The sequence below is a fragment of the Pygocentrus nattereri genome, chromosome 9, assembly GCF_015220715.1.
Source record: "Pygocentrus nattereri isolate fPygNat1 chromosome 9, fPygNat1.pri, whole genome shotgun sequence".
Classification (NCBI taxonomy): domain Eukaryota; kingdom Metazoa; phylum Chordata; class Actinopteri; order Characiformes; family Serrasalmidae; genus Pygocentrus; species Pygocentrus nattereri.
The window spans coordinates 6383736-6410801 of NC_051219.1; the positions used below are offsets into that span (position 1 = coordinate 6383736).

At 37.9% G+C, this 27066-nt stretch overlaps 1 protein-coding gene across 3 annotated transcripts; it reads right to left on the reverse strand.

The window, feature by feature from the left end:
* Positions 1-83: 83 nt before the first annotated feature.
* On the reverse strand, positions 84-26802 carry LOC108411830 (interferon-induced very large GTPase 1-like). 3 transcript variants are annotated; one of them, XM_017683587.2, is made up of 3 exons: positions 26621-26802; positions 23625-23671; positions 84-5021 (listed from the first exon to the last, which is right to left on the reverse strand). In XM_017683587.2, the coding sequence occupies exons 1-3, from the start codon at positions 26658-26660 to the stop codon at positions 318-320; spliced, it is 4791 nt and encodes a 1596-aa protein (XP_017539076.1). In that variant the 5' UTR covers positions 26661-26802; the 3' UTR covers positions 84-317. The 3 variants fall into 3 exon arrangements, with proteins under 3 accessions (XP_017539076.1, XP_017539077.1, XP_037396728.1); XM_017683588.2 differs by lacking the exons at positions 23625-23671; positions 26621-26802 and adding an exon at positions 21907-21966; XM_037540831.1 differs by lacking the exons at positions 23625-23671; positions 26621-26802 and adding an exon at positions 15067-15538.
* Positions 26803-27066: the final 264 nt, after the last annotated feature.

Sequence of the window (27066 nt, forward strand, 5' to 3'; positions counted from 1 at the left end):
ACACTGTAGACTGGGGTTCAATCCCCACCAGAGCAAACACCCTACACTATACCAATGAGAGCCCTTTTGCAAGACTTCCAACACCACCTTCGCCTACATGTATAAAACGATCAAATTATAAGTCGCTCTGGATAAGAGCGTCAGCCAAATGCCAGAAATGTACTTTTGTAAATGTAAAAAAATAGAAGGTGCCAAGCAAATCTGTGACTAAAAATTGGCCAAATTCATAAAAATACCTAAGTTTAGTTAAAACTGAAAATAATAAAAAAATAAAAAAAGAAACGTTTCTGGCATACATTTCCCCTTGTACATTAGAATCAATAATTTAAACTTTCTATGGCATTATTCCGAGTGATGCTTCTCCAGGCTTCAGGAATCTGTCCTCTTCCCTTAAAAGTTTTCTCATAGTATTTCTCCAGGTCTCTCTGAAACCGACACACAAACCATTTCCAATAGGCCTGTTCTGAAGTGTCAGGTGTGATGTTCCAACAAGCATATTCTGGTCCAGCTTTCCAGTATGTCCTGTAAGGGACAAACCTTTTATCTGGTAGGACTATTTTAGCATTACTAGCTACTAAACTGGTGCAGATGTCTACAGCCAGATTGTCTGTCTTGTACCACTTCCACCCAGTGACTCCTTCAGGTCTGTGGAAATGAACACTGTGCTTCCCATCATGTCCTTCTATGGTGTTTGTACAAATAGCAGCACAGAAGGGACACTGAACCCAACACCCACACAACTGTTTAATCAGAATATCTTCTGGTCTCTGCCTGAACACATTCATCCTGACTGAAGAGATGTTTTCAAAGCAGCTGGTCGTCTCATTAATAATACACTGTAGGGCTTTATTTGTCATTTTGTGTAAAAAGTCTATGTCAGTGATTTCTTGGTAGTAAGCCCCTTTCAGGTCTTTCAGAGTAAATTTGTCATCTTTAAGCTCCTGTGAAAACCTCTCCAGCCATTTATGCACATCTTTGTTCTGTTTAGTCTCCTGTGTGGCCTTCTGGATGGCTGTGGAAACACTGGAATGCTTCATTTTTACAGCATTTTTCAGAATTTCCAATATTCTGGGGTTTCTCCCTTCCAGCATTTGCTGTTTAAATTTTGCTTCTATAAAATCTGAAAGGTAATTCTTTGGATCCTCGATGTAGGTGATGAATAGCTGAAAGCTTTCAGCTTCTGCCAGATCCTGCAGGATGTGTTTCTCCAGGTTTGACCTGTTTCCATTGAATGCTGTGTAATTTGTCCTCATTTCTTCAGCTGCATCAATGGCAGTTTTATCATAGACAGATTGCAGGATAGACGGCTTGAGTTTATTACAGACAAAGTCTGCAAACACAGCGGTGGCTGTTGCTCCTTCACATTGCTTCTTGAAGATGGAGAAAAATTCTCCTTTCTTATTTTCCAGGTAAATCACAGGATCATTAGCGTCTCTGAAGACCTTGTGAAGATCAGTGAACCTTCTTACTGCAATGTCACAGACATACAGAGACAAATCCACTGTGAATTCATTCTTCAGGGTGAATTTCTCAGCTTTAAACTCTGCCACTCTCTTCTTCACACAGTTCACAATCTCCTGTGTGTAAGCGTCACTGTAGCCTGTTTTGTCCACTGGTTTAGTTCTAATGATCTCCTCAGCTTCTCTCACTGTCTCCTGCACCAGCTCTCTGATTGAATCATTATCTTTGATATCCAGTATGTATGAAATAACAACCAAATGTTTCTTCAATGTTACATACTCACAATATTCTCTCCTTTTATACATTCTTTTGTAATGTGCACTTCCTCTGTTGGAATAAATGTTGTGACTTTCAAAATATGAACTCAGAATGTTCATCACTTCCTGCTCTACACTGACATCTATAATTGGAGGCATTTCTGCCCTCAAATCTGAAAGCCATTTCCCCCACATTGAGTTAAATTCTGTCCTGAGGCTCGTCTCATTCATGACCTCACTTTTCAGTCCAGAAGCCAAATCTTTACTCTTGTTGAACAGCTCATTCTCATACTGGGTTTTCTTATCATCTAGTGTTTTACGTGCTGCCTTCATTTTAATGAGTTCAGTCAATTTTTTTGCAGTAACTTCAATGAGATTATGATGTATTTCTTTAATTCTCTTCTCTGTTCTTACTTTCCACTGTGAAAGGATCTCAGCGTCTTTATCTTCAGTGAAGAATATTTCTGTCTTGTTCTTCACATCACAGAAAGTACTGCTGAGTTCTTCATGAATCAGTTTTGGATCAATAGCTACAACTTTTCCATTTTCAACCCAGTTGTGCAGTTTGTTCTCAATTAACAGCAATTCTTTCCTGAGCTCCCAGGTCCAGTTCCCATACATGACCTCCAATCTCCTGTATGCTGCAATCTCCAGGCAGTTCTTGAAGCTGAACACAAAGTTTTCATTCAGCACTGCAGTCCACAGGTCTTTAATACGGACTTTGAGCTCTGAGAGTTTTAGACATTTCTTTCCTGCTGCAGCTTTGAGAATGGCCTGTTTGAGATTTTCAATATTTTCACTGTAACGTGGGTTTGGGGGAGCCATGGGGGGGTTTCCCTCCCACAGCTGTGCAAAGTAATGCACATCTGTCTGTATGTTGAATTTGATCACATCAGTAAAAAACTCAGCATTGCACACTTCTTGAGTTGCAGCCAAATGAGTCATTTCATCCAGTAGTTTGTGCAGTTGTCTTCTTCCCTCCATGTTCTTCTCTCCAGCACTGATATCTGCAACGTTCTGGTGAACAAACATGCAGCTGGGAGTCAGTTTTACTTTCTTCATTCTTAGAAATGCCTGAACTACGATTTGAATGATGTTTTTCATTTCTGCTGGATTTTCCCCCTTGATATTTATGAGGGTCAGATCTGCAAGACCAGTGACGAAAGTGGCCAGTTCGTTGTCATGAGTGAGTCCTGACTGTTTGCCCACCAGCTGTAAAGACTGAAGCCCCTCTGTGTCGACCACAAGTAGGTAGTCAAACTTCAGCTGGTCTTTAACCTCTTCTTTCACTCTGATCAGCTGCATGAAAGCTCCTCTTGTGCACCTGCCAGCACTCACAGCAAACTGCAGCCCAAACATGGCGTTCAGCATGGTGGACTTTCCTGAGCTCTGCAGACCCAGAACAGACAGCACGAACACTCTCTGGTCTCCCAGTCTCTCAGTGACCTTGTCCAGAACAGACTGTATCCAGGTCAGAGGAACATGAGCAGCATCTCCATCCATCAGCTCCAGTGGATGTCCAGAGATCAGGAGATCTGCAGCCACAGCAGGGAAAGCAGAAACATCTGCTGTCATTCTGTCAGGAGTTTCAGCCCAGGCCTCATAAATCTGACCCATTTCTCTCACTATGTGCTCCAGACCAAACGTCACTGCATCCACCTTCTCTGATAGTCTTTCAAGCTCTTCCTCCTTTTTTCTGAACTCATCAGTTATTTCTCGTTTTTGTTTCAAAAGTTGCAGGTCTGACAACTGTTTGTAATATTGCTGAGTAACTTCTGAAAGCTTCTCTAAAAATAATAAGTCCAGGTGGACTCCAAGCCATTTCACAAAGTACATTTTCTTTGAATTCTGCTTGAAGGTAAAATTTTTACAAACAGCTTTCATTAAGTCTAGTGAAGTCCTCCTTTGTTGATTCCGTATTGATTTCATGTGCTCCTGTATTTTGCTCTTTGTCTGTTCTACATCTCCATACAAGCGATACTGTTCTTTGTTCTTCCTGCTCCACTCCTGCCACAGTTTCCCCTGACATGGCAGGAACTTGGCCTTGATTCGGGAGATGTCTCCTCCTTTCAGCAGCTTTATGACCTCCAGAGCTCCAGTCTTTCCTGCCTGGCATTCCTGACTGTCTTCATCAACTCTGAACCTATAACTTTTAGCCAGTTCTGAACTTGCCTCAAGACTGAAAGTGGGAGCTGAATTACATTTCTGCAAACAGTTACTGATTACTGATATCAGTTCCTTATGTAGCTCTGCCTGGTTTCTGTGTTTTAGTCCTATTTTTATGCTATTTTTATTTCCCATCTTAAGTGGACCTTTCTTTAGATCACTGATGACACAGATCAAAGGCTTTGAAGAACAGTGAAGCTTCAATAACAACTCCTTGCCTTTCTCATCAGGCTTTAAATTTTGCATCAGGACAATATTGACTGTGGCTTGTTCAGTCATATAGTCGACTTTTTCTTTGTGCTCTACAGCATCTCCATGAAGATTGCAGAAAGCAATGCACTCTTTGAAAATGTCATCATTGTTCCCTGCGGGACAGTACCAGGCAATCTCCACCAGCCCCTCCATGAAAAGATGGTTCTTGCTGCTGCCTGGACTGTCTCTGTGGAAGAAGGTGTTGTGCTTTGGGTTAATCACAGAATTCAGCAGCTGAGATTTGGAAGTGGAAACAGAGCCCAGCCTGCAGAAAAACACCATTGGAGCTTTAATCTGACAGACTGGCAATGATGTGCTGAGACCACCAACTGACTTCCAGGTCTTCTTGATCTGCCGAAAGGTCCAGAGAGGGAGTTCTATGTCTGTAGATGTAGGACTGGGGACCAGCAGTGGCAGAGCGTACTGACAGGAGGAGAGTTTAGTCACCATGTTCTGCCTCAGGAAACTGTCAGCACAGTGGAAAACTGCCATCTGGACATCCATTGGGTGAATCAGAATATTGTCATTGTCATTATTACTATTGTTATAATCATGTTCATTCAGAAAATCATTCAAATCTTCAGTCATATGAAATGTTTCCTCAATATCACTTCTGACACCTGTGCTATTTATTGTAATGTATTTGGCTCTGTAATCCAGTGTTAATAATTTATGTAGGTACAAAAAGGCCAAGTCTTCCTCTTTTAGTGGCTCCTTTTGTGTCTGGAGCTTTTCAATTTGAAATGAAGTCCTGCTTATACTGAGTTCATCTGCTGTTGTTAATTTATGCTGATAGAAATTACTCAGATTAAGTCTGCAGATGAGGTCCGGGATATTGACATCTTCATTCTGTGTCCCATCTTCTGACATCTGACCTACACTGTCCTGTTAAAAAGAACAACATATTATTATTGAAATTAAACAGTAAACCACCCATTTTTATGAAAAGAGTAATGAAATGTGAACTATTCATACTTATGAGCTACGGACACAACTATGGACCTCATTGTATTTCACCTGACCAATAAAGTATATCTATTTTTTGTTTGTCAATCAGAAAACGAAGTGACTTTTTATACATAGATGCAGAAGTGGAATGTTTTCTTTTGCTCACACCTACTTTCTTTAAAGGAAAATGCAATCTGAAGCAAATCTTTAATTTTGGTGTGTGGTACTGTCAATAAAATGGTCAGATTCAACATTTGATCCCTCAGGTCATTCAAAATAGAAAAACATATTTCAGTGAATGTACTGCACTCGGGAATCAACGGACAGTTCAATCTTCCTATCATGTGTGGAGACATTCACATATTTCACAGTTGATCTCAAGAACACTGGGACAGTTCTGGATAAAGCAGTTCTACAATGAATAGAATGTCCAATGTGGAAAAAACAACAACAACAACAACAAAAACCAGACAGATTTCATGTGAACTGACACAAGTGATTTTTGCCCACTTCAAATGTTTTAATTTTCAATAAAGCAATTACTTGTAATTACTTGAATTACTTGAATTTTCAGTAAATATACTACTACATACCCAACTGCCACTGTGTCTTAAGATGTCTTGACAGTGTTTATAAGATGTCATGAGACATTTTCTTATGTCAAGACAATTCAAGAACATCTTAAGACTTATGAGTGAAGACACTGTCTTTGCCTTGAGACATGAAAGTTAACATCTTAAGACACAAACGTAATCATTTTGTGTGTCTTGAAGATGAGGCATGACTTAAGACATCACTTTGTCTTTAGACATAGAGATGTTGCGTCTTAAGACAGTTCAGTTAAGACCAAAGAGAGGTCCACTATAAAAAGTCCTGTGGTATGAGTGTAGTATTCCTGTGGTACTGCCAAACTGAAAAGTTCAACAGAGGATTAACATAATTACCACAGCACTCCTTAATGAAGATAGTAGCAAGAATATAACTAGTGTGTGCTCAAGAAACAGTCTGCTGGAATCTTCTGTTTTTTTGTTTAATATTACTGAAAGAACATTCACTAAAGGTTTTACTTGCACTACTTTTGTGATTTTTTTGTTGCTGTTTTTTTGTTTTTTGATTATTGCAGACATGTGTTTACAGTAGCAAAAGAGCAAAAGAAAAAAATAATTCTAATAATTCTATAATTAACCATTTACCTTACCTTAAAATGTTTAAAATTGTTTCCTTATATCACTGAAGTTCATGGTAGAATAACTTTTCATTTATCTCCATCAGTAAATGGTAGTCACAGTCAGTCACAGTCTTTTGCTCATTTGCAGAAAACATGCCATGATTAACACATTGATCTATTTTCAAATGTACAATTGTAACCAGAGACAACAAGATAGGAACCAAGATAAAACAACTTTAATAGGAATAAGTGTACTGGACATCTAACCTGGGTACTTTAGATATTAGGTACAACCAAAACTTATGCAAAATAAGCACTTAGTTTACTCTCTTCAACATCTACACACTACACATTTACACTATTAATTTTCTTAAATTTATCAGGGCTGCCCAGAGTTACAACCCCAATTCCAATGAAGTTGGGACGTTGTGTAAAACATAAATAAAAACAGAATACGATGATTTGCAAATCCTTTTCAACCTATATTCAATTGAATACACTACAAAGACAAAATATTTAATGTTCAAACAGATAAACTTTTTTTTTTTTTGTAAATATTCACTCATTTTGAATTTGATGCCTGCAACACTTTCCAAAGAAGTTGAGACAGGGGCAACAAAAGACTCGGAAAGTTGAGGAATGCTAAGAAAAAAAACACCTGTTTGGAACATTTCACAGGTGAACAGGTTAATTGGAAACAGGTGAGTGTCATGATTGGGTATAAACGGAGCATCCCTGAAAGGCTCAGTCGTTCACAAGCAAGGACGGGGTGAGTTTCACCACTTTGTGAACAACTGCATGAGCATGTAGTCCAACAGTTTCTCAACGTGCAATTGCAAGGAATTCAGGAATTTCATCATCTACAGTCCATAATATCATCAAAGGATTCAGAGAATCTGGAGAAATCTCTGCAAGTAAGCACCAAGTCAAAAAAACAACATTGAATGCCCGTGACCTTCGATCCCTCAGGCGGCTCTGCATTAAAAACCGACATCATTCTGTAACGGATATTCCCACATGGGCTCAGGAACACTTCAGAAAACCACTGCCAGTGAACACAGTTTGTCGCTCCATCTACAAGTGCAAGTTAAAACTCTGCCATGCAAAGTGAAAGCCACATATCAACACCACCCAGAAACACCGCCAGCTTCTCTGGGCCTGAGCTCATCTGAGATGGACTGACGCAAAGTGGAAAAGTGTCCTGTGGTCTGACGCGTCCACATTTCAGATTGTTTTTGGAAATCATGGACGCCGTGTCCTCCGGGCCAAAGAGGAAAAGGACTGTCCGGATTGTTATCAGTGCAAAGTTCAAAGCCTGCAGTCCAGACTGGTCTCCCATTGAAAATGTGTGGAACATTATGAAGTGCAAAATACGACGACGGAGACCCCGGACTGTTGAACAACTGAAGTTGTACATCAAACAAGAATGGGAAAGAATTCCACATACAAAGCTTCAACAATCAGTGTCCTCAGTTCCCAAACGCTTATTGAGTGTTGTTAAAAGGAAAGGTGATGTAACACAGTGGTAAACACGCACCTGTCCCAACTTCTTTGGAACGTGTTGCAGGCATCAAATTCAAAGTGAGTGAATATTTGCAAAAAACAATAAAGTTTATCCATTTAAACAAACCAACTTTTATCATCCTTTTAAAGACATGCATTGATCTAGCATTTTTAACTTCACTCTCCAGGTTATTCCATAACTTTATTCCTTGAATTGAAGTACACCGCTCCTTCAAACTGGTTCGAAATTTAGGCTTTACAAACATCTCTATCCCCTTAAGATTATAGCAGCTATTTCTCTTAACAAAATTTAATTGAATGTTTGAAGGTAATGTGTTTTTATGAGCCTTATACATTAACAATACAATATTAAAGTCAACTAAATCATAGAATTTCAATAATTTCAACTGATAAAACAATGTATTTCATGGATGTGTGTAATGTTTTCTTGTGATAATTCTTACAGCTCTTTTCTGTAGAACAAAAATAGAATTTGTAATTGTTTTGCACGCTTCCCCCAGATTTCAATACAGTAAATCAAGTGTGAAACAATTATTGCATTATACAACATATACCGAGCTTTGTCGTTAAATAACTCCCTTACCTTGTACAACACCGCAATGGATTTAGCGATTTTTATTCTTAAATAATTTATGTGGGGTTTCCATGTCAGCTTTTCATCAATGATGACACCCAAAAATTTCACCTCACTGACTCTGCTAATCTCAACACCCTCTACTCTAAATGAAACATTGATAATTTTCTTTCTGTTACTAAATATCATATAATTTGTTTTATCCAAATTTAATTAATTTATTAAGTTGAAACCAAGCTTGTATTTTCACAAATTCTGTCTGTATCATAACACACATCTGTTCAATATCTTTACCCAAACAAAAAAATGTGGTATAGTCAGCAAATAAAATACATTTAAAGAATCCTGAGACATTTACCAAATCATTTACATATAAAATAAATAACTTTGGACCAAGTACAGAACCCTGAGGAACTCCACATATAATCTTACAAAGATCGGAACGTACGTCATTTATTTGTACAAATTGTTTTCTATTTTTTAGATAGCTAGATACCCACTCTAGTGCTGTTCCTCTAATGCCATATTTATTCAGCTTTTCAAGAAGAATACTGTGGTCAATAGTGTCAAATGCTTTCTTTAAATCAACATAAATGCTAACACAATACTGTTTTTGATCAACCGCAGTTGTTATTTGTTCCATCAATTCTATGAAAGCCATTGATGTTGAATTATTTGACCTAAACCCATACTGACTACTACTTAATATATGTTGTTTATCAATGAATAGATCTAATATGTTTACAAATAATTTCTCTAAAATTTTTGAAAACTGTGGCAACAAGGATATTGGTCTATAATTTTTAAAGACACATTTGTCACCATTTTTATAAAGAGGAACTACCATAGCTATTTTCATATTATCCGGAAATATTCCAGTTGAAAATGATAAATTACATATATATGTAAACGGCTCAATAACACAACCAATTATATCCTTCACTAACATCATATCCATATCCACCCAATCTTTTGATCTTTTATCTGCAAATTTTTTAACAATACTCAGTATTTCTTCTTTATCAGTTTCACCAAGAAAGATGCTGTCGACGCAACCCATGACAGTATGATTTATATTGTTATCCACTTTTGGTATTTTAGCTGCAAGACTTGGGCCAACATTCAAATAATATTGATTGAATTCGTTTACTATTTCACTTCGATCCAATATTTCTTTGTCTTCTTTTACAAAATACTGTGGAGTATCTGAAGATGTTTTATGATTTTTCAGAACACTATTCATTACTCCCCATGTTGCTTTCATATCACCCTTACTTTTATTTAATAATTCACTATAATATTCCTTCTTATGCTTTCTTATAATCCATACCAACTTGTTTTTATACTTCTTATATCTCTCTCTCTTTTGTTCTCAATTTCAAGACTACAAATAATTCTTTTTTTACAGGCATTCCTTAACCCATTCGTCATCCATGGCTTGTCAACAACATATCTCCTGGCACAGTTTGTTTGCATACAATTTTTTTCATACAACATTTCCAAAGTATTCATAAACACATCATATGCTCTATTTACATCATCAACATAGACTTCCTTCCAGTTTTGTTTTCTTAAATCGTCTTTCAATTTCTCCAAAGCTTTTTTGAAGTATTTATCATTTTCTTCTTTATTAAAACAGCTTTTTCACTGCACTGATTATTTTTACAAATTGCAAACACTGGCAAATGATTACTTATGTCAGTTATCAAAATCCCACTCAACACCTCTTCTTTTCTTATATTTGTAAAGATATTATTAATCACTGTATCACTGTGGGTTGTAATTCTTGTTGGTTTGGTTATTAAAGGAAAAAGACTTAAGCTATACATTGTATTAATAAACATACTAATATTATTTGAATCGGTTTGACTCCGGAATCTCCACACAGAAAAACTGTTTTGTTACAATTACATTCCAAGTCCTCAGTGATTTTGTCTGTAAATAAGTCAATATTTGACCTGTACACACAATTATTATATTTTTAGAATTTTCATTTAATATATCAACAGTAATCATTTCCATTACGCCATCAAAAGTTATTGACATTTTGTCCCTAAGTTTACACTTTAATTTAATATCAGTAAATAAAGCAACCCCCCACCTCTTTTATTGCTTCTATTCATATAATATGGTCTATATCCTTTTATTTTGTAATTATTTATGTTTTCATCGTTGAGCCAGGTCTCTGAGACTGCTATTATACTAAAATGTCTATTTAACTGTTCTAAATAGTCTGTTATTTTTAAGAAGTTTGAATTCATGATTCTACTATTAAAATGAATAATAGAGAAACCTCCCTTTACCATTTTATTGTCATTGAATTGCTCCTCATTATAATAGTGACAATCCTCAATCACTGGAAAAAAATCTGCATCAACCATAGTATCTACATCATATATTTTAAATCTTTTTCCCTTTCCTTCCTTTTTTATATTTATCTAAGCACAGCATTTGTAAACCCATGTTTATTCCTGTAATTTTACTGTTATTGTTGTGCATCACTACTTATCAGTTTCTAACCTGTCTAATTGCTCTAAGGATCTAATCCATAGATCTTTGTCATTCTCAGGGCATCTTTTGTTTTTATAAAAACTTTACAGTCCATTATCCATGTTGCCTGGATTTTGTTCTGTTTTCTTAGTAATCTGGCTTTCTTGGCAATATCTGCATTCTTTTTAGTGAGATGTTCATTAATATAAACACTTGTACCTTTCAGATTTCTTCCTTGCTTCAGCAAATCAATCTTATGTTTTCTATTATTGAACCGAATGATTATTGGTGCTACCGCAAACTTTCCTCTCTGATTTTTGATTGGTAGAGTATGACAAGATTCAATGTTCTCCTTTTCAATTTCAATGTCTTTACTCTGCAGGAATGTAATTACCTGCTCCTCTGTTGTACTTTCATGTTCTAAATTGTTGTCATTCCTGCTCCTTCTCACAGCCTGTGAATAGCTCTGTGGTTTTATTTCTAATCCTGTTATCATGACATCATTTACTCGAGAAAACTGCTCCAAGTCGGAGCAGTCGGAGTCTGTTTTCCAAAATTTCAATTCTTTTGGCTTGTTCCATGTTTAGTATTTTAAGCTGCTTGATTTAATTTCATTTAGTAGTTCAGTTATAGTTATCTGTTGTTTAGTCAATGTCGCCAACTAACCAGACATCATGTTCATGGCGTCTTTTAATTCCTCCATATCCTTTTGTATTACTTTCATAGCCATCCTTGTTTGCAACAAATCATTAAGACCATTAGATCATTAAGACTTTTAATTTGGCCCAGCAGGAAGAGAACAAACTCTTATATACTATGTATGACTTTCAAAATTATTATCTCCAGGTATTTGGAAAACACAAACAATAATAAACTAATGTATTTGAGTAGCAGTATATAGATCTCTATTGTTTCACCATGAAAAATTACATAATAAACAGATTTTAGTTTAAATGTCCAACTTCATACTTTGACTTTAATATATTTAAACACAGCCTCATCTGGATGCTTTATATGAAAATCTTGTACAGCTGTGTTATGTATTTCAAGGCTTTGCACTTTTCTTCTCTGTCTAGATTAAAAAATAAACAAACAAACAAAAATAAAGCAGCACAGTTCATTCAGTCCAGCAGAGGCGCTAACCGAAAAAAAGATGGCAGGACAAACTAATGACTGGCGGGAGTTTCAGACTAGAGCATCTTGGACATTCGGTTTTGAAGCACAAGCGCTCTCTGCTGTCCTTTCATTTAAATCCAAATGTCCTTTCATTTATTTATTTATTTTAAATTCCGCCACCACCCCTCCTCTTTGGAGGACAAATTTTCCTTTATTACTGGTATAGTATAGTATATGCTGCCATCCTGTAGAGGGAGGACAACAAATTGAAAACATACAAGCAAACAAAAATTACAAGGGGGAATAAAGGATGAAAAAAAATGGTAGAAATTTGTAAAATAAATAAATTAAAGAAACATACAAAACACATAAAACAGGGAAAAAAAGGAAAAGAGAAAAAAGGGGGGGAAATAATTATTATATTTGTACCCTCTGAGAATGAATTGAGCTTTAGCTATTTGTTATACCTGCCATATAAATTTAATTGTGTGTGTGTGTGTGTGTGTGTGTGTGTGTGTGTGTGTGTGACTGTGTGTGTGTGTGTGTGTGTGTGTGTGACTGTGTGTGTGTGTGTGTGTGTGTGTGTGTGTGTGAGAGAGAGAGAGAGAGAGAGAGAGAGAGAGAGAGAGAGAGAGAGAGAGAGACCAGGAACATTCGGGTAGCGGTCTAAAATAGGTATAAAAGCCATTGGAAGTTAAGGTGGTTGTAGAATGCTGTTAAGTGGTGACCATGTTTTTTCGTATTCGTGAGATCTGTTTGAGAGATTTTTTCCATTGCTATGTGTTCTATTAGAAAGTTTTTCCCGTTGATTGATGGTGATCTTTTTCCTTCTTTTCCAGTTTGTCAGAATAGTCTTTTTAGCGATGGTTAGCACCACCAAAAGTACTCTGCTTTCTTCCTTGTTTATATGGACTGATGATGTGTCACCTAACAGGCAGAGTCTGCTATGTGGATGGGGAGATGGGCTATTTTAAAAATTGAGTTAGTTGATTTATAACAAGTTGCCAGAAGTACTTGACTGGTGTGCAACACCACAAAGCATGTATATAGTTGTCTGGAGCATTTGGTGAACAGTGTAAACAGATTTCAGAGTCTATTATTACTATTTTATAGAGACTTTGCCCAGTGTAGTGTATTCTGTGAATGACCTTATATTGTATGAGGTGTAGATTAGTATTGTTAGTCATACTAATTGTGTTTGCCCAGAGGATGGTAGAGGGAGTAATCAAAAGATCGTCTTCCCAGTTTTTCTTTGGTACATAAATTGTTTGGTAATAATTGTTAACTCAGATAGGAATTTATAAATTTTAGATTTTTTTGTGGAGGAGATGTTTAGGAATTCTGAAATTAGTTTTATATATATATATATATATATATATATATATATATATATATATATATATATATATATTAGACTTATATATAGCATATATTTTTTGTTTTTAATTTTTGGAGGGAGAAATTATACTGTCAGTGATCTTGTGCAGTTTCCACTTTTCACTGTTGATGCTATCATTGGATTTTTGAAACTGGAGTGGCATTTGAGTGTTGTACTGATGAATGGTAAGTCTGAGAGTTGTATTTCATTATTTAAAGCTTGTTCTGCTGCTCTCCATAGTTCATTTGTTTGATTAGGTTTTATCCATTTTTTTATCTTTTGTAATTGATTTGCTAGGAAATATTGTTGGAAATTGGGGGCTTCAAGGCCTCACTGGGTTCTGTGCTTCTGTAATGTAACTAATTTGATTCTAGGTAGTTTATTTTTCCAGTTAAATTTGGAGATAATGGAGTCTAAGGGTTTGAACCAGGTTGAGTCAGGTTGAATTGGAATCTTGAATGGGAATACTTTTGGTAATACAGTCATTTTGGCTGTAGATATTCTGCCAATAAGGGATAGTGGAAAGTTCATCCAGTGTTTGAAATCATTGTTTATAGTTGAGAGTAATGGATTAAAATTGAGTTTAGGCAATTCTGACAGCTGGGAGGAAATTTTGATGTCCAGATATGTGATATATTGGGTGCTCAAGGTGAAAGGAAGAAACTGTGCTGCTGTATCTGATAAGTTCATGTTGATTGGTAGTATAGTAGTTTTAGTCCAGTTAATAGAGTAATTGGAGATTTTGGATTACTTTTCAATAATTTGTATGGTTTGAGGAACTGAGGGGGGGGGTCTGCAAAAACAGTAGGATGTCATCTGCATATAAACTGATTGTGTTCCACAGTTTGGGTTTGGATACCTTTTATGTTTGTGTTTTGTCATATGGCTGCTGCCAATGGTTCTATAAAAATTGAGAATAGGATAGGTGAGAGGGGGCATCCTTGCCTAGTACCTCTGTGCAGTATGAAATTTGGTGATATTAGTCAATTAATATCAACTGTGGCCTTGGGTGCAGTGTAAAGAATTTTTATCCAGTTAATAAATGATCCTCCGAACCCTATTTTTTGCAGAGTGGTGAACAGGAATTTCCAATTGACTTTATCAAAAGCTTTCTCCACATCTAATGCAGTTTCTGATTTGTGCATCGATGTGTCATGTATCAGGTTAAGTAGTCCGCACATGATAGTGGTTGAATGTTTTTCTTTGATGAAGCCGGTCTGATCGGGATGTATAAGTGATGGGATAACTGTTTCTAATCTAGTTGCCAAGGTCTTGCTTATAATTTTTATGTCTGAGTGATAGTGGACGGTAGCTGGAGGGTATGGTGGGTTCTTTGTTAGGATTGAGATGAAGTGAAATTATAGCGGTGTTCATTTCAGATGGTAAAATATTGTTATGCTTTATTTCAGCAGTTATTCTATTAAATAGTGAGGCGAGTTGTCACGATTAGCCCCTCCCAGTCCGGTCCATGTGTGTTTTGTTTTGCTTTAAGTCCTGCCCCTTGTTTGGTAACTCCTCCCCTGATTGTTTTCACCTGACCCTCGTTATCCCTGTGTATTTAAGCCCTGTGTTTGCCTCTTGTGTTTGCTGGTCTTTGTTTGATGTCTCGGCCGCTATTTATTATTTGATTCTGGTTTATGTCATGTCTGTCCCCCGATCTGTCCGTATTGGATATGTGACCCTGGACCGTTTTGACCATGACCCTGGATTTGCCCTTAATAAAGTCGCTTACCTCCGCACGTGTCCACCTCATCACTCCACGTTACATAAAGACCGGCCACCACAGGATGCAGTGGGTAAGCGACATACTGGCTTGTGGCAGTTCCGTTGGGACGAAACTCCAGCTGTTTCCACGCAGCCCGAGTTACCCGCGTCCCAACGCCGCCCTGCCAGTGAGAGCAAATCCCCTGGTGCTGAGGGAACATGAGCGTCTCGTTGGTCTCGCAAGAAAGCGAAGGACCTTCCGTCCGGATAATGAAACCTCAGGTAAGCGCCTTGGGTCTGCCCGTCTTGAGCGCTGCTGCAGGGAGGAGCGACCTGCAGCACAAGACGTGGTCAGACGGTTGGAGCATACAGAAAACCCGTACGACGGTACTCGGCTTGTTCTCAAGTGCCACTGCGAGCTGCCTATAGCTTGAGTGAGCCTTGGGAATGGCTGAGTGGGTTCCGTGTCTGTGTGTTCCTCCAGGTTGGAGCCAATGTACCCAGCCGGAGTTCCAGATTCTGCACCCTGTGGCAAACCTGCACCTCCGGACCCGCCGCCCGTCGCCATGCCTCCGGACCCGCCACCCATCGCCTTGCCTCCGGACCCGCCGCCAGTCGCCGCGCCTCTGGACCCGCCGCCAGTCTCAGTGGACATCGTAGTAGGCCCGCCTGCCCCCGTGGATGTCGTAGCAGGCCCGCCTGCCCCCATGGACATTACAGTCTCTTTGTTCCCACCCATTCCGCCCTCACCTGTCTCTGTTCCCCATAGGCCTCCCATTTTTCCTGTCTGTTCCCCGTGGGCCTCCTGTTTCTCCTGTCTCTGTTCCCCGTGGTCCTTCTGTTCCTCCTTTTGGGTCTTCCGTTTCTGTTCCTTTGTTTCTGCCCTGTTTGGTCCCTGGTTTTGTCCTGTTCCCTGCTGTTGTGTCTGTGTCTGTTCCCGTTCCTGTTGTGGTTCCTGTTCCTGTGTCTCCTTTTGTTTCTGTTCCTGTTTCTGTTTTCTGGTGTGTGTTCAGGAATGCCAGAGAAGACAATGTTGTCTATCATACTGCACGCCTGTAAATCCAAGATTGTTTCTTTCATTTGATTGTTGTCGTTGATGATGGCCGGTATTTGGGTGGCGAGTTCACTGAGGGTCTGCTGCACTTGTTTTGTTTTCTTTAGTCAGAGTCTTGGCTGACCTCTAAACTTTCAAGGATTGTTTGGAATTCTTTGAAGTTTTTCAGCCAGGGATAGCCTCACATCTAGGGCTGAGAGTTTGCTGTTAATGGAGAGGAGGATAGGACTGACCTCTGTGCAGCATGTTGGTGAAGTTGGCTCTTCTTCGTCTCCAGGTGAGCTGGGTGGTCGGAGTTGCTTACCGGTGGGTGTTTGGAGTCGTTTACCTTTGGATTTATCTTCTTTTTTGTCCTTTTTCATGATGACAACATTGTATTGTTCAAGGGATTCCAGGATGACAGATTAGTAAATCCAAGTAAAATATCACTTTCTGAACTTTTTTTTTTTTTTTTTTTTTTTTTTTTAGGAATTAGCATTGTTTAGCTGGTTGTCTAGCAGCAGGGAGCCACCATCTTGGTGACCCAACTGCAAAGCTCAGAATCTGCTATTAAAAGGTGAGCAGTGATAAAATGAGAAAAGCAGCCTCACTAACAGTTAGTTGGAGTTAACATGTTTTGTTCTATATTTCTGGGTCGAAATGCCGAGTGAATTACATTAGAGTATGTAGTTAGCTAGCGCTAGCGGCTAGCCCGTTTATGCCCATCAGCTGCGTCAGATATCACTTAACACTCGCTTTCAGCACTGTAAACACAGTGAATGCTCAGCTTCACATCTGCACAGCTGTCTCATCCCAATAGTACAGCCATGGAAGCTCATAAGGTTTGGTGAGATGCTGTGCTTGTGTGCAGCAGAATCAGTCAGTTGAAGAATTTAGGTAGGTAGCTGGAACGAATGAAAGGCTGATTCAGAATTAAAATGAAAAGACTGATCGCAGTCCAGTGAGGTTAGCGCACTAAAACACACAACAGTGAAACTGAATATAGTCCATCAGTTTGTGTAGTTCAGAGAGGGACAGTAATAATTTTAATTTGCTCAGTTACATGTACTCTAGTAACACTCTGGCGGATTTCTACATTCCAGAGTATTTCTAAATTGTATTATTTGTGCTTTATATTAATAATCTACATTTACTTGGCTACATATTAATCAGTAATATATACTGACCAGTTTGTTTTGTGTTAAATTCTTTTGTAACTTTGGCCAGATCTGTGCCTTGCCACAACTCATTCTCATTTGCTCTGACATGCACTGTGAGCTGTGAGGTCTTATATGGATAGGTGTGTGCCTTTTCTAATCAAGTCCAATCAGTTTAAACACAGCTGGACTCCAATGAAGGAGTAGAACCATCTCAACGAGGATCAGAAGAAATGGACAGTGAGTTAAATGAGTGTCACAGCAAAGGATCTGAATACTTATGACCATGTGATATATCAGTTTTTCTTTTTTAATAAATTTGCAAAAATTTCTACAGTTCTTTTTTTCCTGTCAAGATGGGGTGCTGAGTGTACGTTAATGAGAAATAAAATTAACTTTTGATTTTAGCAAATTGCTGCAATGAAACAAAGAGTGAAACTTTTAAAGGGGTCTGAATACTTTTAATTTAAGTGTTTTGATATGTCTTTTTTGTTGGTTTTGTGTGTGTGCGCCCTCTATAGGTGATGTGTGCCACCCTATAAACCTGTGAATGAGATGCGTGACGGGGAGGAAGGCAGAGCGGCAATACCGTCATTGACCTCAGTTGGTACTCAGTTGGTGTACCACATTTCTGCTCGTTGTAAGGCTGCTGCCATTGGGGCCTGTTAGCCAAAACAACCATGCTCTACCCTGGGCTTGCCTAACAGTTATTCATGTGATATTTACGGACTTCATGCTACCACTGCATAATTAATGTTGTATTTTTATTCATTTATAATACATTTCCGGTGACATTCTGCATTAAACACTCTTTTTGGATTTCTTGGAAACCAACTGTGAGTCTGTCACTGAATTTATCTTCACCTGTGTGGTAAAGACAATTGGAAACTGGAAACAAGGGGTTACAGGATAAACTCAAACTGTTTTACCATTACATGCTGTAATAGATTTTAGCCCTTATTAATAATCTTTTCATGTAATAATCTGTGAGAGGGATTAGAGGCATTGAACTCTTCAAACGTCTGGTTCTTGTTCCACAATGGAACATTTATTAAACTACTTTTTGCATCTTAATGATGAAACTGTGCTTATAAATGGTGGAATTCTCCTTTAACACAGCTTATAACGGCTACAGATATCAGTACAAAGCTCACACCTGCCTCAACAGCAAATGATGATTTCTGTCATGCGTGGCTGAGGCATGAGGATGAAAACAATAGAATTGAGAATTATCTAATCAGCTTTGTTTTCAACCCTTCCAAAGGAACATCCTCTCTTTAGGCCTCATCCAGTATGGTGGTAGTCTGTATCATTGCCAACACTCAACTGTGACCTTACCCAAGTGGCCTCATCCTCATGCTTGTTTCACTGCACTGAACGTCATTGTCTGAACATCAGCTATACTTGTGAGCTGGGTGACATGCTGGAGTACATGCATAGGTATTATTATATATAGACTTTTCACAATTCTTTGTGTACTAAACACCTAAGTTTTAGATGAGTCTATGTATACTGTACATTATATTTAACATATAAAGGGAATATATAATGCTTTCCCTTTCATTTAGTGTGTGTGAAGGAAAATAATAGTGTTTCTGTCAGTTATGAGTTGGGAAAACAATGATGTATTTTGTAGTGGTGTGTGTGCGTGTTTCTGCTAACCCTGGGCTGGGAACGTAATGTATTTGGCAGGGGAGCGTGTGTGTGTGTGTGTGTGTAAATGCACCAAGGAAATAAAATTTAACCATATAAGGCACCTTTTTTGTTTTCTGCTAGTTTGGGGACGGGTATATAGGGCTCGCCCAGTTTGTATGGAGCAGAGCTCCAGTATTATAGCTCTCAATAAAGTTACTCAAAGGCTTCAAGTGTCCGAGTGATTGATTTTACTACGACATGTGTTATATAGCTCTTTGTGCCTGTGAGATACAAAGCTGAAAGTACTGTATATGCCAGAGGGAGAAACTCTCTCCTACAGAAACTACTTTTCTCAGCTGGCTGAGGGCTGGAGTTCCCCAGCCCTTTTCCTTTGTTACAAGATGATGTAATCCCATAACATAATACTTCTTGCCCACCTTCCAGCAAGCTCACTATGCCCTCACACAACGCAACGCACTGAATTGCATCTACCGGAGGCCATTATTGGCAGAACCACTCTGGCGCTTGACCAGTCAGAACCAAATGAGCAAGCTGACTAATCAGAGCATACTGGGCTCATCAGGAAAGAGGGGCTTAAAGACACAGGAGCTCTAACACAGGGTGAGTAAAGATTTACAGTATGAGAAAAAAGTGTTTCTGGAACACTGAAACTTGTAAATATATTATAGTAGTCCCCAAAAATAAAATTATGGACATTGAAATTTAGCATAATAGGTCCCCTTTAAATTCAGCCTGCTTGTGTATGCAGATACAAAAAGAATTTCATATTTATTGTCTTAAAATTGATTTTTCAACAGATGCATTTTCCTCATATCTCAAAGAAGACTAACACTGAGAAAAAACAGGAAGAAGGGATGGGCTGTGAATTTGACTGTTCTCTCACCACAGATTTAACTCTAAAAGGAGATATAACAGCATTAGCAGTGTGATATCAATAATATTAGTGTTCAGGTATTATGGTGTGGACACATGCACATTCAGTTATCTGTTACCTGTTACCTATGTCCATGTATGGCCACATAAAATGTCCATAGCTTGGCTCTATTCCACCTCCCAGCACATCTGAGTCTGGTATTAAGTGTTTGACAGTTGACTGTAATCTAGCTCAGGTATGTTAGGAGTGCTGCTGGGGTTCAGACCTCTGTATTACTCTGTTGGTCACTTTTTCTTTTCAGTCCATATGAATTTGTCTTAAAATTGTTTCCCATCATTTATAATTGTTTATAGTACTATACTGCTAATAACGTTAGCATAGTGTATATGCAGAATATCAGCAGACCTTAAAATCAGATACATTGGTTTGTGGAACTGTGTATTTATTGCCGTATATTTCAAATTTCTACAAAGTCAGGTAACATGTTTTTCTTTGTCTGTAGAGCATATCATGTGTGATGACGCTATTGTACTTTGCATATACACTGTTGTAAAAACAAACAATAACTGTAATCTATATTATTTGAAAGCTATATGGGTGCTTTTTCATGGGCTATGCTTTGGATTGCAGAGTAAATTATTTGAATGTAGAAGTATTCAACATTTTTAAGAGATTAACAAGGGAATACAAAACTGTAAAACTGATTTTCTATATGCCTTTAAAATACATTATTGTAATTTATGTGTATTTATATGTGTTCTTGTTTTTCTTATCATTATTTTAAAAGTTGATAAAATGATACCTTAATTAAAAACAAAGCAACGGTAAATAGTAATTGTAAAAAATGTGTTAACACATTTTTACCACATTTTTTAAAAAACATTTACGGGTTAATTACTCTAAAAAGGTATTTAAAGGCGCTGAATTAGATTTTTTAATTTTGCAGCAATGCTGTATTACAAAATAAGTGCATAAGAGTCTTCTCTCATACTACCACCATGTTGAAGGCATGGTCTGAACTCAGAAAAAAATTTTCACCAATTCCATAAGCTTTTCTAATGCAACAGAAACATTTAAAGGGGAATTCCACATTTTTCTAAACTTGGCATAATTCTGTCACTGCAATGTAAACAGTCATTTAGTGAGTTCATATAAAATGGCTCATTTTAGAGAAAGTTACAGACTGGGAATCATGTACCTGTAATTATTATTATTATTATTAGTAGTATTATTATTATTGCTTTTGTTACATTTTTTTTTTAAATGACTATAGCATGTACGGTAACACTTTATTTGAAGGCTACCTACATAAGGGCTTCATAACACATTCATAAGCACTGAATAATGTGTTTATGAAGCACTACTTGAACATTTATTAAGTGCTTATGTCGGTTCTCGCAACCTGACATAAGATGTTTTATGAAATAAATGACATTGTACTGACATAATATTAATAAACGTTGAACATATTTACAGCACTAAACACATTTAAAACACTGTACATAACAGAAAACATTGTATTGATATCAGATGAAATATGCCTGGAAAACACCCCCTCTTCCCTCCATGGCATGGATAAGGTGACTGATGAATGCATCATGAAGCCCTTATGTAGGTAGCCTTCAAATAAAGTGTTACCGCATGTACTAATGTATGTAATATTTGTATGTTTATAAAATAATATACAATATATATTAAAATAAATAACACCATTATGCATCCTACATAGAATAAACATTTAATAATTAAAAATATATATTTACTAGAATTTCTTTCTATAAATAAAACATTTTAAAATTCCCTTAAACATTTTTAAAAGTAAAAGATTATTTTAAAATAATTAGGTAAAATTTAAAAATACATTATGCATCCTACATCTTGAGACATCTTGGGATGTTATTATAGCCAAGACATCTTAAAATCCATGTCTGTAGATATGTCTTAAAGACGTCTTAATTTCTTAAGACATGCCTTGATGTCCTAAGAGGTCTTCATAATGTTTCTTTAGTCATCCCAAGATATGGTAATTGCTGGATATGCAATCTGTGCCTCTCATTGCTATTCCCACATAAATAATGTCTATTTTACCTTTATTCAACTGCAGAAAGTTTTGTTCCTTTCAATTAGTGATGAGCCCAAGGTACTTACAGAGTGAGTCAAGGGGACCATAGTTGTTTTGGGAGAGTGCTGCTGAAGTTTTTAAACACCTCAATGTAGCTGCTGGACTGAGAATATTCTATCAACCAAAAACATTCAGCCAATAGCATCCTGTGGGCAGTGTCCTGTGACCACTGATGAAGGACTAGAGGGTGACCAACAAACTCTGCAACAAAAGATGAGCTACTGTTTTTGACTTTACATCTACAAGGTAGACCACCAAGTACAAGTGTCCAATAGAGTCACAGTGAGTGGACACACTGTTTCAACACTCCAGCAGCACTGCTGTGTGTGATCTGCTCGCCCCAGCCCAACACACACTAAAACACCATCGGTGTCACTGCTGTGCTGATACAATTACAAGAAAACAAAAAGTTTCTATGCAACTATTAAGTTGAATTTTAAGCTAATTATATTTGTTTTCTGTTAGTGATGGCATTGTATTGGGCAAAATCAATACAACCTCTGTAAAGATCCACCTTCTTTCCACAGCTCTCCAGTTACTGCCCAACAGCAGTTGCTATCTGTCATTGCTTTCACTTTGTATAGAGTGTGCCAGTGTTTAAATCTAAAGCTATACTTGTGGTTAACAGATGTAACTGGAGTGTTTAAATAATTTAAGAGATTATGTTGTGTGCAGTATGTTGTTTTTATTTACTTATCCAACCCAGGCCCCCTAACCTCCGCCAAATTTTAAAAATGCTACTGTCATCATATAAATTTTATATTTGCAACACCCTTTTCCTACCAAACCTGACATGGGATTTGCAAAAAAATGAACAAATAAATGTATAACATTACTTCAATGTATCAAGTCATCACAGGTAAGACATAAATGCACCATAAACATTTTTCACCATAAACAATTAAAAAAGGCTCTAAGCATTTTCATTTGAATAAGGTACTGTTTTCTAACAAGAGCTATCTTGGTTATGACAAATGTTTATGTTAAATTGTTTAAAAAATTGTGCCTAAAGAGCAAAACTAAACCACTGTTTAAATGTGTGGCCTAAACTGTAGTTAACCATTGTAAAGTGGCAACATGTAGAGTACAGTACAGAAGACTTAGGAATTCAAGCAAAATGATATTTGAAAAAGCTATATAAATTAAATAAAAATAACATTATGCAATAAATAATTATGTGTAGTGTCAAGTAACATAATGAATAGTGGATGTTAAAGTGTTTGCTTAACAATTTCCAAACCAGTATCATTTACAGTATAATCTGGTATATTGTTTGGCTCAATCAATCCTTCATTAAGTTAAATCAGGACTGCTCTTTTTTTTTTTTAATGCTTTAAAAAAATCAATACCATGGCTGGGAGCCATCAAAAAGAAGTACTGAACTTGAGTTTTTCTAACTAGCTCATAGGATATCTCCTTATGGCTGCTTATGACTACATTTAAACATGCTTACTGCTAAGATAAATGACTTTCACACAACTAATATAACAAGTACTCTCTCCAAATTCAACACAAAATGGCACTTTTAATGACTACTGCAGTCTCACAGTTATTCAACACCTTCATTACAAGTGCCTTTAGTACTTAATAGAGCACCTGTTTGCTGTTAGTATTTTTAGGAACAATAGTCATAAATAAATACACAAGCTCAAATTTTCCTGCCTCACCAAATGATGTGTTTGTATTTAGGAATATCCCTAAGTTACCAGAGATGTGGTTCTTAATTAACTTATTGAGCACTTACCTGGACTGCAGCCTCTGTAATTCTGTAACTTGAATCATCATTATGCACTACAGAAAATGAAACAAATAACAAAACTGTACTTAATTAATTTTTTAACTAAAATTTTAGTATCAGTCTCAAATATTATTATCAGTATCAAATGGATTGTCAACCAGTAATTTATGCACCATATTTTGTCTTACTCCAGAGTTAAACAAATACACTGCTCAAAGAAATTAAGGGAACACTTAAACAACACAATATAACTCCAAGTAAATCAAACTTCTGTGAAATCAAACTGTCCACTTAGGAAGCAACACTGATTGACAATCAATTTCACAGCTGTTGTGCAAATGGAACAGACAACAGGTGGAAATTATTGGCAATTAGCAAGACACACTCATTAAAGGAGTGGTTCTGCAGGTGGGGACCACAGACCACTTCTCAGTACCTTTCTGCTTTCTGGCTGATGTTTTGGTCACTTTTGAATGTTGGTGGTGCTTTCACACTCGTGGTAGCAGGAGACGGACTCTACAACCCACACAAGTGGCTCAGGTAGTGCAGCTCATCCAGGATGGCACATCAATGCAAGCTGGGACAAGAAGGTTTGCTGTGTCTGTCAGCGTAGTGTCCAGAGGCTGGAGACGCTACCAGGAGGTGGGCCAGTACACCAGGAGACGTGGAGGAGGCTGTAGGAGGACAACAACCCTGCAGCAGGACCGCTACCTCCGCCTTTGTGCAAGGAGAAACAGGAGGAGCACTGCCAGAGCCCTGCAGAATGACCTCCAGCAGGCCACAAATGGTTAGAAAACTGTTAGGTAAACTGTTAGAAACCGACTCCATCAGGATGGTATGAGGGCCCGACGTCCACAGATGGGGGTTGTGCTCATAGCCCAACACCGTACAGGACGCTTGGCATCTGCCAGAGAACACCAGGATTGGTAAATTCGCAACTGGCGCCCTTTGTTCTTCACAGATGAAAGCAGGTTCACACTGAGCACATGTGACAGACGTGACAGAGTCTGGAGACGCCGTGGAGAGCGATCTGCTGCCTGCAACATCCTTCAGCATGACCGGTTTGGCAGTGGGTCAGTAATGGTGTGGGGTGGCATTTCTTAGGAGGGCCGCACAGCCCTCCATGTGCTCGTCAGAGGTAGCCTGACTGCCATTAGGTACTGAGATGAGATCCTCAGACCCCTTGTGAGACCATATGCTGGTGCGCTTGGCCCTGGGTTCCTCCTAATGCAGGACAATGCTAGACCTGGCTGGAGTGTGTCAGCAGTTCCTGCAAGATGAATGCATTGAAGCTATGGACTGGCCCACCCGTTCCCCAGACCTGAATCCGATTGAGCACATCTGGGACATCATGTCTCGCTCCATCCACCAACGTCACGCTGCACCACAGACTGTCCAGGAGTTGGCGGATGCTTTAGTCCAGGTCTGGGAGGAGATCCCTCAGGAGACCATCCACCACCTCATCAGGAGCATGCCCAGGCATTGTAGGGAGGTCATACAGGCACGTGGAGGCCACACACAATACTGAGCCTCATTTTGACTTGTTTTAAGGACATCACATCAAAGTTGGATCAGCCTGTCGTGTGTTTTTCCACTTTAATTTTGTGTGTGACTCCAAATCCAGGCCTCCATTGGTTAATTAATTTGATTTCCATTGATGATTTTTTTGTGATTTTGTTGTCAGCACATTCAACTTTGTACAGAACAAAGTATTCAATGAGAATATTTCATTCATTCATTCAGATCTAGGATGTGTTATTTGAGTGTTCCCTTTATTTTTTTGAGCAGTGTATAATACTCACACGCATACACACACCTACCATTCATGGTTCTATGTACCACAGCAAGTATTATATTGTTTTCAGAGAATAACATGATCAATAACACACAAGGCCACTTAAATTTCATTTAAGAGTAGCAGGCAGAACAGACTCAGCCCACAAAACAGTGAAACAACTCTTATTGATAAATAAAATATGATAAAACATCCCCTTGCCTATTCTCCCACCCTTCACAAGCACTAATGTCACATAAGCACTTTCAATTATTCTCCACCTCATATTTTTGTGCTGTACAAGCCAACTGTGCCTGGTACTCTCCTGGCAAATCATAAAATAGCTAAATGCAATTATACCACCTTGACAAACACATGAATTCATACAGATATTTTTAATGGTGGCTTCTAAATTAATAATTAAAAAAATTGAAATCTATACTGCAGAAACATTCTTTCCCATGGCTTGTTCTATTATTAAAACCTGATCTAATCAAGTATGTCAAGTATTTGTCACTTTGATAAGTGAATGAAATGGACTGAAAAGAGTTTTGTTAGATTTCTATGTCGACAAGACTGAATTAATGATGTGTGTTGGTGCTTCATCAGAATCTTGTGCTTGCTATAATATTTGGACACCATCAGATGTCGCTGTTTTCAATACTCCGAGGCTTCAGAACATTTCCCGACACAGTCAAGGAAAAGAATTAAAGCTCGACGACGCTTCATTCTGCCCTCCCTAAATAGAAGACCTTCTTTTGATATCTTATCTAAGATATTTTATATCATTTCACGTCTGTGTGTGTACTACAATTGACAACAATGGTTAAAATGTATCATACACTGAAAAAGGTTCATTAAAGTTTGGACCAGTGAAATAAACTCAAAGCAATAGTTATTTCACTTGTCCTAAGTGCACGTGATTTTCTTCTGAAATATCTCGTCTCTGTCAGTCACGAATAGCATTAAATGAACGAATATTCAGAAAATTTAGGAATGTTTTTAAAAAATAAATGAAACAGACACGTCTAATTAGGAGGAACATTTCAAATGTGAAGAATGTTCTTACGTGTTTGGTTGTTTTCTGTTCTCTATTTTGTCCTTTGTGTTAGCAGACGTCGAACTTCAGAGACTATTACTGATGTCTCATATTAAACCCATTTCACTCCCCTGGACTGAACATGAATTTCTGGGCCTCGCTGTTTGTATTACTTTCGGTTTTACTTACGGTTTTTCTCAGTGCTGGACATGTTTGTAGACGATGACATGGAATAGTCATTAGCCAACGAATTAATTCATCTCTGTCGTTTCTTCAGGGACGCGCCCTCCTTTTCTGGATCAAATAACTCACTTCTAAAAGGCTCAAAACTAACAGAGAGACCAACGGCGGAAGCGTCCTCGGGTAGTCGAGTGCCTACAATCGACGTTGCGCAGACTCAGAAACTTTCAAAAGAATCAAACCCGTCCCTGCTGAATTCATTCATTGTGCTGAGCCGATTCTTTTGAACTGTATTCATTCCATGAAATGAATGATTCACTTATCAGTTCAACTTTATCGCCTCCTGAACAAACAATGCAATGACGGGTCCTTCTGATCATCATTTGATTTTCATTTCAAAATCCAGTATTGAAAAACGAAAAATGGGTCTTCTCGCCTTTGGTTCTGTTATTGTC